This window comes from Anabrus simplex, chromosome 2 (assembly GCF_040414725.1).
Source record: "Anabrus simplex isolate iqAnaSimp1 chromosome 2, ASM4041472v1, whole genome shotgun sequence".
Classification (NCBI taxonomy): Eukaryota; Metazoa; Arthropoda; class Insecta; order Orthoptera; family Tettigoniidae; genus Anabrus; species Anabrus simplex.
Genome location: NC_090266.1, coordinates 628357555 through 628374711, shown reverse-complemented (window position 1 = coordinate 628374711; position 17157 = coordinate 628357555). Strand labels below are relative to the sequence as shown.

Sequence of the window (17157 nt, the reverse complement as noted above, 5' to 3'; positions counted from 1 at the left end):
CACTGCAAACACATGTGGTTATAACATATAAGAATTTGATTAGAATCAGACAAGTCGTTTTCCTTGTACATATTCCTAAGTGAGCGCCTCGTAAAGAAGAAGCCAAAAACCCGGGCAATATTTATTACAACCACAAATAAAAAATATTTAATGAACGTCGAAAACAATGCGTCTTATATACACTAATGTAGAATTAAACAAGGAAAATATTGGTATAACTCTAATCTCAGTAGGCCTATTGGTTCGTTTGTAATTAAAGCCTAAACTCGAGTGTCCATAATAAAAAATCCGACAGTAGTCCTGAATTTCGTTAGGATTGTGAATGGGATTTGATTTTTGATCAAGGTTTAGGAGAATGAGTGATTATAATCTCTCATGTGTTCACTCCCATGTGCCTACTAGCCATGGGCACTTATTGGAAAATGCAAGTGTACTCACAGGACCATAGGTCTGCAATGTCTTTGAGATTGACGTCAGAGGTACTCCTGAAGCCTGACTGTGTGCATTTTCACAGAGGACATACCACATCAAAAAAAATATTAGGCTCATTTGACTCTATGCATGGAAATTCCTCTATGTCTTCCAATGGACATATTTTTTATAATACTGATCTGAGGACATATTCTTCTGTGTGTTGCATTAGCTATAGCAAAGGAAATTAAAAATAACTAGTTAAGGTTGGCTTTGAATAAGAACAGCAAACATCTGTCAATGGCTACCTAATATGAACAAAGAAAAAACCTTAAAATTCCATTGCTATATCAACAATTTGTGATGACAATGTAATTATCAACTTGGGCAAATGGGCAACGCAGATTAGACTCCAGTTTATTTCAAAATGCTGCTGGATACAATGGTTAGCAAGAAAAGTGAGAAGTGTGTCTCTATAAGGACAGGCAGCAGTGATAAATTATGCTTCACTGCCATGGTGTACATCATAGCTGATGGAAGAAAGACACTACATAATTTTCAAGCATGAAACTTGGCCAAAAATCAGCAAGTCTGTGGTAACAGTCATGGCCCAAGGAAAGGGCTTGTTAAACATCAATGGCAGATTGTCAAGGATAGTTTTCACAGACACATGAAAGATTCAGTGAAATCTTGCCTGCAACAAGGGAACAGAGACAAAGTGATCGTACCTGGAGGACTCGCATCTGTACTTCAACAGCTTGATATGTGCATTAATAACACTGTTAGAAAAGGCATTAACATGACATTGTTTAAGTGAAAAAAATAAATTCACTGTTTAAGGAGAAAAATCAATTTATTAATTAGTGTACCAGTAACTCTCACGGCTGCAGAAGACAGCACAGTCCCCACATTCCAGTTCTGCACAGTTGCTGACAAATATGGTAGAATTTTAATGCATGAAGAGATAAATTTAACTTTACCTAATAAAACTGTGTGTACATAACATTTTGGATTTTAATCCCCCCTGCTCTATTCAAAATTGGGGAGATCAGATAATTCAAGTATATATGATATTTCCTTAGGGTAGGGATTTATGTATTTGTTTGGCCATCACAGAGTCCAAACCTCAACCCCATTCACCATCCCTAGACATGCTGGGGAGATAACATGTTCCTGAAAGTCTCAATGTGCTCTTATGTATGGTACCATTTCTTAGATTTAGATTGTCAATGTGAAGTGTTCTAAACAGTTTCAATTAATTTTGTAACAGTGAGTTACTGTACTGTATTAGGCGTTGTGAAATGATAAACCCAAAGCAGTAAAGATCTACAGAAAGTACTCCGTAGTTTCCCAGACGATTTCATTGCGCAACAAACTCAAAACCCACTTGCTGTTTATCATATTATGTTAATATTAAGGTACATAAGATGCATATAAAAGACCGAATGTAAAATTGTTTGCATGCAAAGCCCAAGAAAAACACTGAGAAGATTAAAAATATTCATTGAGGCAATACTGTGCAAGTCAAAGGAGTTATAAAACAGAACGTTCTTTCCAATAACTTCATAGCTGCATGAATAAAATACGAAGCAAGTACCCCTGCAATGAAGAGCCTCTTGTATAAATACATACAAAGATCTGTCTCAGATGAGAGCATTCTTAGGAAAAATAACTTGCAATCAATTCTCAAGTTTGGGGAGAAATAAGAGGTGGTGTTTTATTCTGGATAAAACAGCAACTCACTTGAATAATGGGTAACCAAATATCAATCAATCAATCAATCAATCAATCAATCAATCAATCAATCAATCAATCAATCAATCAATCAATCAAATCACCACTAATCTGCATTTAGGGCAGTCCCCCAGGTGGCAGATTCCCTATCTGTTGCTTTCCTAGCCTTTTCTTAAATTATTGCAAACAAATTGGAAATTTATTGAACATCTCCTTGGTAATTTATTCCAATCCCTAACTCCCCTTCCTATAAATGAATATTTGCCTCAATGCATCCTCTTGAAATCAAACTTTATCTTCATATTGTGATCTTTATTACTTTTAAAGACACCACTCAAACATATTTCCACGCCATCTCTCCATTGACAACTCGGAACATACCACTTAATACCAACATAATTGGTCCATTACTGGACATTACAAATTTTCCAGCTAACTCATTCTTGGTTGCCAGCGTTTCGCCCCAGTGTGCTAGGTTGGGCTCAACAGTTGGACAAATATTTCAGGTTCCCTATGGGAATCAACATTTATATCAAAATACCACTTAGTCGAGCAGCTTGTCTCCTTTCTCCCAAGTCTTCCCAGCCCAAACTATGCAACATTTTTGTAACACTACTATTTTGTTGAAAGTTGTTCTGAATATTCCTATGTTGTTTTACAGAGAATAACATCAATACCACAGCTGCTTGCAAGGTATGCACTGGAAGGTGTCAACTCTGCAACCATTACAGAGTTTTAATTACTTTTGCTGCAATGGGTATCATAATACTGTACAATAACATACATACATACTGCACTGAAAAACTTATACGGCGTGGTACATATTTGAATTAAGCCTGGGGAACTACACGACACAACCCTGCACAGGCCGGTTAATGTTTAAATCGAGCGTGAAGCGATGTCATTACATGTAACAAGATTTAACAGCTTTATTTCAAGTTCAAGCTACGTCATGCGAACAGGATGTTAGCCAGAGGTTCGCCAGGCTGTAGCGGTGACATCGGAACCCAAACACGTGCACACAGTGAGGTCTCACAACAGAAGATTCTGGAATTTTTTTGTACGAGGGCAAATCAAAAAGACTGTTACACTTCCATGTTATGGCCATTTATGAAACCAAGTCCCCAAGAGACTGTCAACATTTCTAGGAACGATCAACCAGCTTTTTCATTTTGGATGCGTAGAAATCACCTCCAGCACTATGTAACCACCTGGAGACAGCTGCTTTCACCTCCTCATCGTTTCGAAATCGTCGCCCACCAAGATCCTTTTCCACCTTACCAAACACATGATAACCGCATGGCGCCAAGTCCGGACTGTATGGAGGATGTTACCATACTTCCCACCGGAATCGCTGCAGCAGTTCGGACGTTGGGCAGGCCGTGTGAGGTGAGGTGTTGAGTTATCGGGCAACAAAATCACACCGACACTCTATTTTCTCAGTTGCTTTTCTTGAATTGCCTTATGAAACCGGTTCAACGTTTGGCAATACAAAGCTGAGTGGATTGTCGTGCCTTTTGGCATAAATTCCATGTGCACCACACTCTCCATGTCAAGGAACACTGTGGTCATCACCTTTCCTGCTGAAGGTTGGACCTTGGCCTTCTTTTGTGTTGGTGATGTAGTGTGCACCAATTCTATCGATGTTCTCTTTGTTTCGGGGGTAAAGAGGTGGACCCATGTTTCATCCTGTGATGATTTACTGCAGAAACTCATTGCCCTCCACGTTCAGCATGCTGGCAATTTCCTGCAGTGTTATGCGCAGATTCTCTCCAATGATAAACATTTGCAACGGTACTGGACGTTGCGAGCCTGCCTTCGCGATATTCGTCCGTAAGATCTGCACACCCGGCGTCAAATTGCTTACACCACTTTACAATACTGGGCGAGAAATTGCATGCTTACCATATACAGCAGTGATTTCACGATGAATGTTCGTGCACTTGAGCCGTTTAGCCTATAGAAATCTCATCATTGCACGCGCTTCCAATTTGGAGTTAACACGTTCAGTACCAGCTTCTGAGCGGGACACTTGAATGCCTGGACCGGCCATTTTGATGCCCGGCCCTCTTGACTTGCATAACTTAATACAATTTATGATTACTCCTAAACTATAAATGTTAGAAAAATGATACTTTGTGCTTACAACTAGTAAATATTTAGGGTGTGATATCTGGTGTCACAGGTTTCAAAATACGTCTAATTTTATACAGCCTATCTGTATTTTCGGCATAATGATTACTGTCACCGAAGTGAAGAAATGAAAGAATATGAAGGAAGCATATTCGGAACATTGTATTAGAAAATATCGGAGTATGAAAAACAGGGTCTTCGGTCCAGTACATTTTTATATCAGGATTTTGGACTAATCGGTTTCCACGATTGCATGATCGAAATCTTTGTGAAAGGCCGCAGCGCCGCATTTATCACTTGACTCGCGTATAGATTGGTCTGCTCACACACATACTGATAAAATTCGTCATTCATGAAAATACTCACGTAACTCAAAATATCCTGCTTATATTTTATTTGAACGTTTATACCTGAATTCTCTGTAAATGGTGGAACGGGTGGACAATAACTAGGATGATATGTATCAGGCACTTCACTTTTCTCTATAGGCCTATCGGATTCGGGAATCGGAATTTTCTCGTCACTCTCACTTTCACTATCTGCGTCTATTTCAGGAATAAGTTCAGCACCAGAATATTCATTGTGAACAATACTTAATACTTTTCTTCCGTAAGAAACTTTGTTTTATAAGCCATTATACTACACTCTGTAAGAACGACACGCACTGCACTGAAATCTCAAGTACTGTCTTGACGCGCGAGGAAGTGCTGAGATATTCCCGCTAAAACAGCTAAGATAAACATAAGCCCACTCAACGCGACGGTTATCTCAAAAAGGTCAACCAACTTTCTGCTACAGCCAGTAACGCTGGCGAAGGTGTAAGAATGCATAGATGACGAATATAAACAGCATTGCTTCGCGCGGAACATTAAACGTCTTACGCCGTCCATGGCCCGTAGCATAGGAGCAAGCTTAAACGTCTTACGCCGTCCACAGTCCGCAATGAGTTAACATTCAGTTGACATGCCACTGAGTCTAGCCTGCCCTGCGTACATAACACGATGGAATACCACACCAACATTCCTATCGGATATGTCAGCAATTACTGTAGCTTGCTCCGCATTGGCCACGGTCACGACATACAGCATGGTATTATTTATAAGTTTCATATTCTGTATTGATTGGATTCAATGTAATAGACAAGAAAAAAGTTCCACCGATCAATACTATTTATTGTGAATGAATTATTGCACTAGTACCGGTTTCGGCCTTTCTTGGCCATCATCAGCTAGCACACAAATTTACAGTCATTAGACAAAATTACAAAGATGTTATGTTAGAGCATCCGGATGTCTAATGAAAAATGGAAATAAAATATATTGCAGTATGTTGCGTTAAAATATCTCTGATTAAAAGTGGCGATGGTTATAATAAACTAAAACCTATTGATTGAGCATGGACATGAGTACATAAACACATTAAAATATATAGGCCACATCATAATACACTAAAAAATATAGCACATTAAACACATTAAAACATGGTATATTTTAAAAACGTCTATTAAAATTTGAGTTCATGCTGCGTTGCATTCATTCTTCAATCCTCTTGTAGTTCTTGTGTGTATTAGGTGATCATCGAGAATGTTCTATGGCTGATATACTTTGTATTGGTATGTTATAAGAACTCTTGTCATTAAAATTGAAAATTGAGTACTGTGCAATTCAACTGTTGATGTAGTCCAGTAAGATTTATATATACAGCGAGATAGGGTTTGATTTTAGAGCAGTTGGTGGTGACGCTTCTCTCGTCTATGCACGTTATATGGTTGTTATTGTTGTTCCTGTGGAGGTTGTGTACTGATATGTTTGGAGATTTGTTGTATTCTGCTACGAGTACGTCTGGGGCTCTCAGACGTTAGCTAACATGAGCCCCAGACATTAGCTAACATGAGCCCCAGACGTACTCGTAGCAGAACACAACAAATCTCCAAACATATCGGTACACAACCTCCACAGCAACAACAATAACAACCATATAACGTGCATAGACGAGAGAAGTGTCACCACCAACTGCTCTAAAATCAAACCCTATCTCGCTGTATATATAAATCTTACTGGACTACATCAACAGTTGAATTGCACAGTACTCAATTTTCAATTTTAATGACAAGAGTTCTTATAACATACCAATACAAAGTATATCAGCCATAGAACATTCTCGATGATCACCTAATACACACAAGAACTACAAGAGGATTGAAGAATGAATGCAACGCAGCATGAACTCAAATTTTAATAGACGTTTTTAAAATATACCATGTTTTAATGTGTTTAATGTGCTATATTTTTTAGTTTATTATGATGTGGCCTATATATTTTAATGTGTTTATGTACTTATGTCCATGCTCAATCAATAGGTTTATTATTTTGAAACAGGCTTTATTTTGGACTTCATTGTTTACACTGGTAAGAGTCAATGAGGTCAAAGTCACTTTCAATTTGGGTATGTAAGGTAGTACGGTTACAACTCTATTGCATCCTTACCTGGGAAAGTGTCGTTCTTTGTTTGTTGACAACTGGTACATACCCAACTTTCTTTGATCTACACAAGAAAATAAAAACAATACTTGTGGCGCTGTACAATAAGAAAGAAATGCCAGAGTTAAGCAAAAAACTGAAGAAAAGAGACATAGAATCATATCACACCAGTAACATGATGGTTCTCAAATGGAAGGACAAGCAGGAGGTAACAATGTTGACTACAATGCATGATGACAGTATGACACGAGACTGAAACACTAAATTAAATAACCACAGAACCAGTAAAGAAGCCCACAATTCCCAAAGATTACAATGAAAGTATGGGGTCTGTCGATACAATTGGCATGATGCTTAGCGAACTTGACTCTATAAGAAATCAGTGAAATGGTACATAAAAAAGAACATCACCTACAGGACTTCATATTGCTCAATTCCTATTCTTTACACATGGTAAAAACAGGGAAGAAAAATATTTTTGGCAGTCATCCATCATATCCTGGAAAAATTCCACCAACCTGCTCAAAGGCAAAGGGTGAAGGCCATCAAATCCTACTGGCAGCCCTCCGTGTCTTACATCGAAACATTATTTTTTAACTGAAGTTTTATTAAACACAATGTGTACATTACAGAGCTTTACAGAAAGTTGTTGTCCTCAGTGTAAAATCTTAATGATTTAGTCCTTGCTATGCACTTGAGTAAATGGTACTGGTCACATCGTTGTCCACACAGTGTACAGATGCATTGGCCTGATGCTTGATGAAACCCTCGTTGGATGCAGATTCTGTAGTGGAAGCCATGTACAGCCATTCTCGTATAAATGTGTCGCAGTGAGAAATTTGGTTCCTTCCATTCATCTGTATTCATGGCTGGTGTAAGATAAAATTTGTTTTCAATTTCATTAGCCTTCTTCCCTTTCTCTTACATGGGCTTCATATGCAGGTGTTTGAGGTAGGTTGTTCTTTATCGCTATCTCCCTGATGAAAAAATCTGTAGCGGCTAGAAGGTAGACAAGTCTTGGCCTAGCTTTCTTAATAGTTTAAAGGCTCTAAGTACGTAGGTTGCTTTGACTATCTCCATTCTCCTGAAGTTTGTGAGTGAGGTGGGCCAAATTTGGGTAATTGCATAACAAGCTATTGGGGAAATCTTGATGTGAAATAAACTGAAGGCTGAATCAAGTGATAATTTTTCTAAATTCTTAACTGCAAATATGGCTTTGATAACAGTTGGGCATCTCTCTTCCATGCGCTCCGTAAACAATTTTCCCATGACTTGAAGTGTTGGTCCTAGGTATTTGTAAGTGTTTACCAGCTCTAGTTGACCATTTCCACAGTAGAAGATGTCTGTCTTGGAGATGTTTCCCCCTCTCCTGAATTTCATGACTTTTGTTTTGTTGGCATTGATGTCTAGTTCATTGCTTTGTGACCAAGAGTAAAGTTTGTTCAGTCCTTTCTGTAGGGCCAGGCTGCTTTTAGAAAGAAGAATCATGTCATCTGCATAGAGAAGCATTGTGATGTCTTCAGATGCACCTTCATTTACTAAATTGTGGGTTAACATATTGAATAGAAACGGGCTGAGAGGGTCACCTTGGAGGACTTAGTTAGTTTGGACTATTGGCCTTGATTGGCTTACTCTGTCCGAGACTGACAGAAGTTTAAACTTTATTATGATCTCGATTAGTGGCTGCAAATCATTTTGCTTACCTAGAATAGTAGTTAGATTTCTTATCAGGGTGTTCCAGTTTACATTGTCGAAGGCTTTAGTGAAATCTATGAAGGCGGCAAATAAATGTCCTTTTATTACCTTGGTCGCATCCCATATGTAAGACAGTACTTTCTCTATGGCTGACACAAGTATTATAGACTGATATAACTTGAAAACAATATTCTTTAACCTACGGGTAAATAATTCAAGTATCGAGCTTGAATCATTATTATTATTTTTATGATTATTATTATTACGATTTACATAGTTGGACGATCACATTGTTTGTGAGGTTATGTCATGAAACATGTGCTCTGTGTGTGTGTGTGTGTGTGTGTGTGTGTGTGTATATATATATATATATATGAGTTTAGTTAATGTAAGAACCTGTAAATAATAGTATATAATTTATTATTACCTGTATGTATGATGTATAATCCACAGTAACATTGTGCAACACACTGTAACATCCAGAATAACGTATTTTTGACACTAGATGGTTTTAGAATGTTCTTTGCATTAAAACTATGTTATTTGGCACTCTAGAATTTACTAGAAGATATGTTGTGACATATCCTTCTAGAAGCCTGGCAAGGCAACATATATATATATATATATATACGAGGCAGTCTTGATGGTGAAGTTGAGTTATTGTTTGACAGGAGTTGTTCTTGTGAATTTGTGGTGTGCTGACATGTTTAAGTAAGCAGTCAGCAGTAAACTTTTTCAAGGTTGCAGTCTCCATGTGCTTCGTGTTAGGCAGCTGTTAAACATGGTGGTTTGTTGATGTGTGTGTTTAATGTGTAACGTGCAAATAATTGCAAATAAAATCCGTGTACGCAAGTGATAGCATTTTGTATGCGTCTATGTGAATACATCATGGCTTGTAATGTGGACTTACCGTCTGTGAAACCGTGTTGTTCCTCTGGAATGTGTACCATGGCCTGTGGCTGAATATGAGCCAGAATGATACGAGGGTTGGGGCAAAAGTCATGGCAACTATTTTTTTTTTCTTGAAGAAACCAGTCTGGTTGGAAAATGTGACATATACAAATGAAAGGACAAGGTGTTAACTACATGTGTGGACAATGAATAGCACTGAAATATTGTAACACACTAATTTATTACGGTAGTATACAGGGCAATATGGCCTTCCCGATGCAAAAGAATGACAACACAGTACACATAAAGTTGACATGACAAACATGGGCCTAAAGACCCTCAAAGTAGTCCCCTGCTACTGACACCACACGCTGCAAATGATGTGGGAGGCGCTGAATATCATCTGCCTCAGCATTTGCCGCACCATGTGTGAATCGGGTCACCTGTTGGTGCACAGCATCAGAACTGTCCTCTTGTGTTGCGAACTGCCTACCACATAGTGGTTCCTTAATCTTTCGAATGAGATCAAAGTCACAGGGCGAAATGTCGGGAGAGTACAGTGGGTGCTTCAATTCTTCCCATCCCCAACGTCGCAGTAGCTATACATGCTGCTTTATGTGGCTTTGCATTGTCGTGCAGGATTATTGCACTGTCCACAAGATCCGGACGTTTCTCCCGAACGCCACGTCACACCTGTCGCACCAGGAAGTTCCCGCAGTACTGTGCGGTCACTGTTCTGCCATGTGGAACAAAGTGGCAAACAATGGCACCCCTGACGTCATACGCGATGATCACCATCAATTTGATTGGGGAAGGATTCTGACGGACCTTCTGCCTCCTTGATGATCCAGCATGTTGCCAATCCGCGGACGTTTCAGTTCTGGTTCATATGCCCTGGCCCAAAATTCATCGATGGTGATTATTCATGACAAGAATTGATCACCGTCCTGTTGCCAGCGTGCAAGGTGGTCGGAGCATATTGCATAGCGCACTCATCTTTGAACTTCCGTCAGTGCATGCGGTACCCACTGCGATGCGATTTTGCGCAGTTGCAGCTCATTACGCAATATCCTGTGGACGGTGCGTTCTCGATGCCACTTGCCCTCTCTAACTCCAGTAGCGTCCATCGCCTGTCTTCATCCAGGAGCTGCTCGATGACGGCACATGCCATGTTGGTCCGTACACTGACAGGTCATCTCGAACGTTGCTCATCACTAGTTGACACACGTCCTTGCTGAATCATTCCTACCGAGCTCGATAGCTGCAGTCGCTTAAGTGCGGCCAGTATCCAGTATTCGGGAGATACTGATTCGAATCCCACTGTCAGCAGCCCTGAAGATGGTTTTCCGTGGTTTCCCATTTTCACACCAGGCAAATGCTGGGGCTGTACCTTATTAAGGCCATGACCGCTTCCTTCCCACTCCTAGCCCTTCCCTGTCCCATCGTCGCCATAAGACCTATCTGTGTCGATGCGACGTAAAGCAACTAGCAAAAATAAAAAAATAAAATTAAAAAAAATTCCTACCCACCGTGCTACTGTACGGTATGGTACGGCATTATTCCCAAGGGCTTCCAATAATTCACTGTGACATTCCATTGCATTTTTCCCACGGAGAACGGCTATTTTGTTGTAAGTGCGCTGCTCAACACGGGTTACTTCCATCTCGCACGACATTCACCAACTGACTGATTTCACAGCATTCGCTGGGCTACTACCAGCTATCACAGAGCCATCTGTTGTTCTGCATACACACTATGCCAGCAGAACTTCCACACGACACGCATACGTTTGTGATCCGTTCACATAACTACAAGAAAAAAAATAGTTGCCATGACTTCTGCCCCAATCCTCGTATTTGAGAGAAATTTAAAGGGAGCGCATTTGAGTGCAATTCCGCGATAAGCGTCAGGGGAGTCTTTCGGTCCTTTTCCTTTGCATAAAATTTGGACTATAGAATCTCTCCACTGTCCGGGAATCTGATGTCGTTTGATGCACTCGTTAAATAAAACTGTCCAGATCTCGATGGTAGATGGTAATGACTCTTAATATTTCCTTAGTCAGGTTGTCAGGCCCTGCTGCTTTGCTCTGTTTGTTTCGCAAGTAGATCGACCGAACCTCCTCTGCGGTAACTGTTAGTACAGTGTCCCCTGTACTAACAGTGTTCCTCCCTTCATGCAGCTGTGACTGGGATTGGGATTTGTGAATTTTCCTTACACCAAATGGGTTCCAGAATTTTGTAAGGGGTATTTTCCGCTTCCAATATTGTTTCGAGTTCCTTCCTTCTGATGAATTGGAATCTTTTTTCTTTCACTAGAATTCTATACTTTCTTCTTTCCTTTATGTATTCCGTCAACAATTCTTCAGATTGAATTTATCTCCACTTATGTAGTCTGTTTAGTGTTGATGTTCTGAGAATGTAACAATCTTCATCAAACCATGGTTTGCTTATTTTGTTCTGGGGTTTCTCTCTGGTTGACATCATAAGCGAAGTTGTAACCATCTCAGATGCTTTATTTATGTTGCCTGTTTCGATACAAGCCATGATTCCTTCTTTTTTCACTGAACTGTATCATGTTGATTTGGCGTGGAGACCAGCGTTGTGCAGTTCTCCTGGGTTCTGTGATGTCTATTAGAAACTTTGTTTGAATCAGTACGTGCTTCCATATGCATGTCCATAGATGCTGCTGATTCGTTACCATTATATCTTTTCCCCTGAGGAACATCAGATCTGTCGTAATGGATCCATTATGAGCGATGTACGTAGGCAGAATGGCTTTGCCGGTCGGAGAGAATCCTTCTTCATCCTACAGTTCGAAAAAGGCCATTGCTTTCCTGTCAGGCTTATCTTTACGACAGTTGAAGTCACCACCTAAAGTTACAGAAATGTTTGTCAATTTTTTGTAATGCCTGTAAGTTGGTTTCTGTAACGATTTCGGTTATAGCTGTAGGTTTCATGTACATCCCAATGACTGCTAATTGCTTAAAGGTGATGATCACACAATTTTCTTCAATATGTTTACTGATTAGATCTCCTAGGAATTGTCTGTAGAGGACAGACACTCCTCCAAATGGTCTCCCCTCATGTCTTGCCTTTGCTAATGTATAAACGGAGTAATAACCGTTAATGTTTATTGGTTCCAGAAGGAACGTTTCTGTGGCTATTCAAATGTCTTGGTTGATTAATGATATCTCTTGTACTTTTGTAAGTGATCTTATTCCTTCTACATTTCAAAGAAGGAGTTTCAACTTAGTATTGACGAAACTGAAAGGGCCGAAAAATCACATTTTCTGGCCGGATTTCAGGCCGAAAAATCACATTTTCTGGCCAGATTTCAGGATTATATGTAGCCAAACTACCAGAAAAGAAAGGGGAAAAAGGAGGAATCCAGATACATGTACAGCAAATGTGGTGTTGAACTTTGTGTTGTGTCCTGTTTCAAGAATTTTTTAAAAATAATTATTTTAATTTTTTTTGCTATTGGCTTTACATCGCACCGACACAGATAGTTCTTATGGCGACGATGGGATAGGAAAGGCCTACGATTTGGAAGGAAGCGGCATGGTCTTAATTAAGGTACAGCGCCAGCATTTGCCTGCTGTGAAAAATGGGAAACCACGGAAAACCATCTTCAGGGCTGCCGACAGTGGGATTCAAACCCACTATCTCCCGGATGCAAGCTCACAGCCGCGTGCCCATAACCGCACGGCCAACTCGCCCGGTAAGCATTATCATGAACTCAAGCACATCTAGAGACCATCCTATGTGAGCTAATGATTCTTGAGTGTGTTTCAAGCCTATTTTAGCTCTCTTTTCATCAGTGTCCAGGTCTCTGCAGCATCTGTCAGTATTGGGCAGTAATACATCTTATACATCACCTCTTAACACTTTCTCCCCACGTGTGTCTGGACACTGCTGCAACACTTTTTGTACATTGCTTGCATATATTCTATTATTTCCTTTCAAATCTTCCCATTGCATTACTTTCCATACCTTTACTCTGGGTACACTATCGTAAGCCTTTTCAAGGAACGTCATCATCATATCTCTTCCATATTTGCAATGCTTTTCCTTTAACCTTCTGCTGGTCGAGACATTTTTTGTAACGGCATTGCTCGAGTGAGAGCACCACACTCACGCTTGGATATTCTGCATCTTTGCAACCCTTATTGAACTTATTATACAATGTTGGGACTTTATTGAAGATACTCTCAGCTTACGTATCAAACATAACAATGAAAGTTTGTCACAACTTGAAACTTAAAACATGTTTGTTATGTTTAGTCAAAATATACAAACAATAGGGGGGGGGAATGGAACCGACATTATATTAAGATATTAAGCAGAAATATTACCAAGGGATATTAAAACAAACAATACAATCAAACAGTGACAATATCTAATCTAGAAGCAACATCATTAAGAGAGAAGATTTATTCACATGATGAGTTAGCCTACTCATTAGCAGACTAGGTGCTAAAACACTCATTGAAAATTATCCCATAACATCTATATTCCATGACAAGACTGTGAAAATGCTTAAAATTTCAATAAAGAACTATTCGCAGGCTGTTCTGCATATGAAACCTTTGATTTATCAATATTCCTTTGGCATATATCCTCAGGAACATCATAATTCATCTCTTCAAACAGCCACTATATAATCATCTTGTTGAACCATCGTCCACAACCAAACTTCTAAGAATGAACAGTAGTAAAACATAAAATCCTGGATTATAGTACCACAGCAGTTTGAGGGTGAGCGCAGCACTGTTTCTAAATGCACTGTTGACAGGAAGAATGTCTTGCTGCTACCGAAGTCAACAATGCCACACATCACTGCCATTACCCAACTACTAAAACCCTAACAGTAAGCTATCTGGTTATTTAAAAGTTTATCTGCATTTAATTTCATATTATGGAGAATAATATCAGAAGGTGAGCAGTCCGCTCACCCCCTGATCAACGAAAGGTTAACTGCCTCATACTTCTAGTGTTGATTTCGAAAGCCATATTGCTCTTCTTCATCATCATCATTACTGCAGTTTCCAGCTGTTGGCCGGGCCTGCTTATTGCTCTTCTTGTAATTATCCTTTCACATTTCTTCTCTTTCTCTTTTCTCGTGATCCCATGATAATTTTCACATATCTTCTTCTACCCCTTCTTAAATAATGGTATTATTACTACTTTACTCCAGCACCGATTTTTCTTTCCAAATAGATCTAAACAGCCTGTACAGCCACTGTAGACCAACACATCCTCCTGCTTTTATCATTTCCACACACAATTCATCCAATCCTGCTGCTTTTCCCACTTCCATTTGTTTGAAAACAGTTTCCACTTCTTCCATTGTGATTTCAATCTCGGATTCTGTCTCCTCACACTCTGCTTCAATCATCCCTTCTACATCCTTTCTCACATTCAGGAGTTCATCAAAGTAATCCTTCCATCTTTTACTTATATCCTCTAGTTGTGGTATTATCTCACCTTTCCTTTCATGTGCTTTGTGTAGACATTCTGTTTTCTTTCTTTTTTACAAGTAGATATAGCAGCCTTTAACCATTATACACATCGTCTTCCAATTACCGTGGAATCATTCCCAGATTTTCTTCTTTTCTTCACTTTATTTTCTTGACCCTACTTTTCATTTCCTGATACTTTCTCCTACTTTCTTCTTTGCCTTTACACACTCATTCCACCATGGGGTCTCTTTATCTTTCACTCTTTCAGCATTTCTGCTATAAACGCAATCTTCACAGCTTACAAATGCCTTCTTAAGCATGTCCCATTCCACTTCCACACTCTTCACCTCAGTTCTGGGTATGTGTTGTTTCAATTCATTTTCAAATTTCTCTTTTACTTCCACATATTTTAATGTTTGTACTTTAATTTTTTCTTATTTCTTTCAATTCTCACTACTTTTCCTACTTTCATTTTTGCTGTCACTACTCTATCATCTCCATCAAAGGCTACTTCTGGCAAGTCTGTTACATCTAACAACTGTCTATGATTTGCTCTTTCCACCAAAAAAGTAATCAATTACTGTTTTTGTCCTACCGTTTCCCCATCCATATCTTATATTTCCATTATTCTACTTCCCGAAATAAGTATTGCCCGCAATTAACCCATTTCTTGCACAAAAATCCATCAACTTCTCTCCCTCTTAAGACTTCTTTCCATATACAAAAAGTTAAATTACTTCTTACATTCCTTTCCTGTCGCTTCCAACCATTGCATTAAAGTCTTCCGTGACAGTCACTTATCATATCTGCATCCAGTCTAAAGTGCGTTCACTTGAATATAGTCTTTTACTCCATTCTCTATCCTTTTCTGTATCTCCATTATTCTGTCATTTATGTAGTCAGTCCACTTCATCTACGTACTCATCTAAGATTTCGTTTGTTATTACCCCACTCCATTCTTTGCCGTATGTCCTCCATTCCAGTAGAGAGTGTATCCCTTCCTCAACATCTTTCTTTCCCTCTCCACTTAAGCTCACTCAATCCCATCATAGCTATATTCTCCTCCTCCATAACATCAAACACCTCTTCTGACTTTCCACTCAGTGATGATGCTTGTTGTTCAAAGGGGCCTAACAGTTAGGTTATCTGCCCTCCAGTCAGTGACATTCAGGTTGATTAATGCTACCATAACAACATTATCGACTGCACCCACTTAAAGCAATTCCCCCACCATAAGAACTGTGTGTCGCTTTCGGGGAATGCCCTAGCCTTTTCTGAGGCTAATTTAAAGTGATTTAAGGTGTTATTACGATGGGGTCACCACTCCCAAAGTCTTTTAGAGCTACTGCCAGCAGGTGATCAGGCCGCTTCTAACATGGAGTACAGATGCCTTTTGCAGCCGCCGCTTACTTGGGGTCGGATGCTGTTCGATGGGTTCCAGTGTCATTTTCTATACTGAGAGGAAATTCACTCCACCTAACGAAACTCGTCCACCCAAAGCCATTGATCATATTAGGGGATCGGGTTTTTTACCGCTGCTCAAAACTCAGCATCGAATCATTACTGTAGCAGCGCAACTGGCCAGACAATACAGACAGTGATAGTCTCGGTAAAAATTTAGCTGCAAAAGTGTTCTTCCGCTTAGAAAAAACCTGGTCCAGATGGCTTATCTAGTCATCAAAACATGGTAGGCAAAAGGTTAAACAGCTATACACCTGGAGTTAGATCCAAAATTTATACAAAAACACAATTACAAATTACCTCAGGATGAATTTCAGCAGCAATGTAATACAACAGACCCTTCTGTGTGGATTCATGATACGATGTTAACTTCTCTGGATTGAAAGAATCCAAACCTTCATCATAAACTACAATTATACGGTATGCAGTTATCGGACCATTGTCATTCACAGATGAGGAGAGTCGTACAACCATTCGGCCTGCACTATAACTGATTATCTCTGGAACTGCAGGAGTAGGAGGTTCTGTAACAAGAGATAAATGTAAAATACACATATATTGAATGTATATCTATCTCTTAGTTCAGTTTCCTGATATGGGGTTGAGTATAAGGCGAGACGAAATTTGATGGACTGTTTTTAATGGCCAGATGAGCTGTCTGATGCCATCTCAGATGAGGAGCTAATGAAGATGAAATGAATTATGGTGAATGAAATGAATGAAACTGGGAAAGGAGGTGGAAGGAATCGGCTGAGGCCTACGAATAGGAACTGTTCCTGCATTTGCCTGGAAGTGAAAATGGGAAACCATACAAAACCATTCTCAGGACAGCTGACGGTGGACTGTGAACCTACTTGTCTCCCAAATGGAAGCTTAGCCCCACAACTGTAG

The 17157-nt window shown here is 39.6% G+C and overlaps 1 protein-coding gene across 3 annotated transcripts in view; it reads right to left on the bottom strand.

Annotated features, from left to right (window-relative positions):
• The window catches only part of Wsck (tyrosine-protein kinase Wsck), a 273670-nt gene that overhangs the window by 127133 nt on the left and 129380 nt on the right, over nucleotides 1–17157 (bottom strand). For all 3 annotated transcript variants that reach the window (XM_067141063.2, XM_067141061.2, XM_067141062.2), the window contains exon 4: nucleotides 16567–16790. In XM_067141063.2, coding sequence (XP_066997164.1) covers nucleotides 16567–16790 — 224 coding nt within the window. The remainder of the gene's footprint in view (nucleotides 1–16566; nucleotides 16791–17157) is intronic.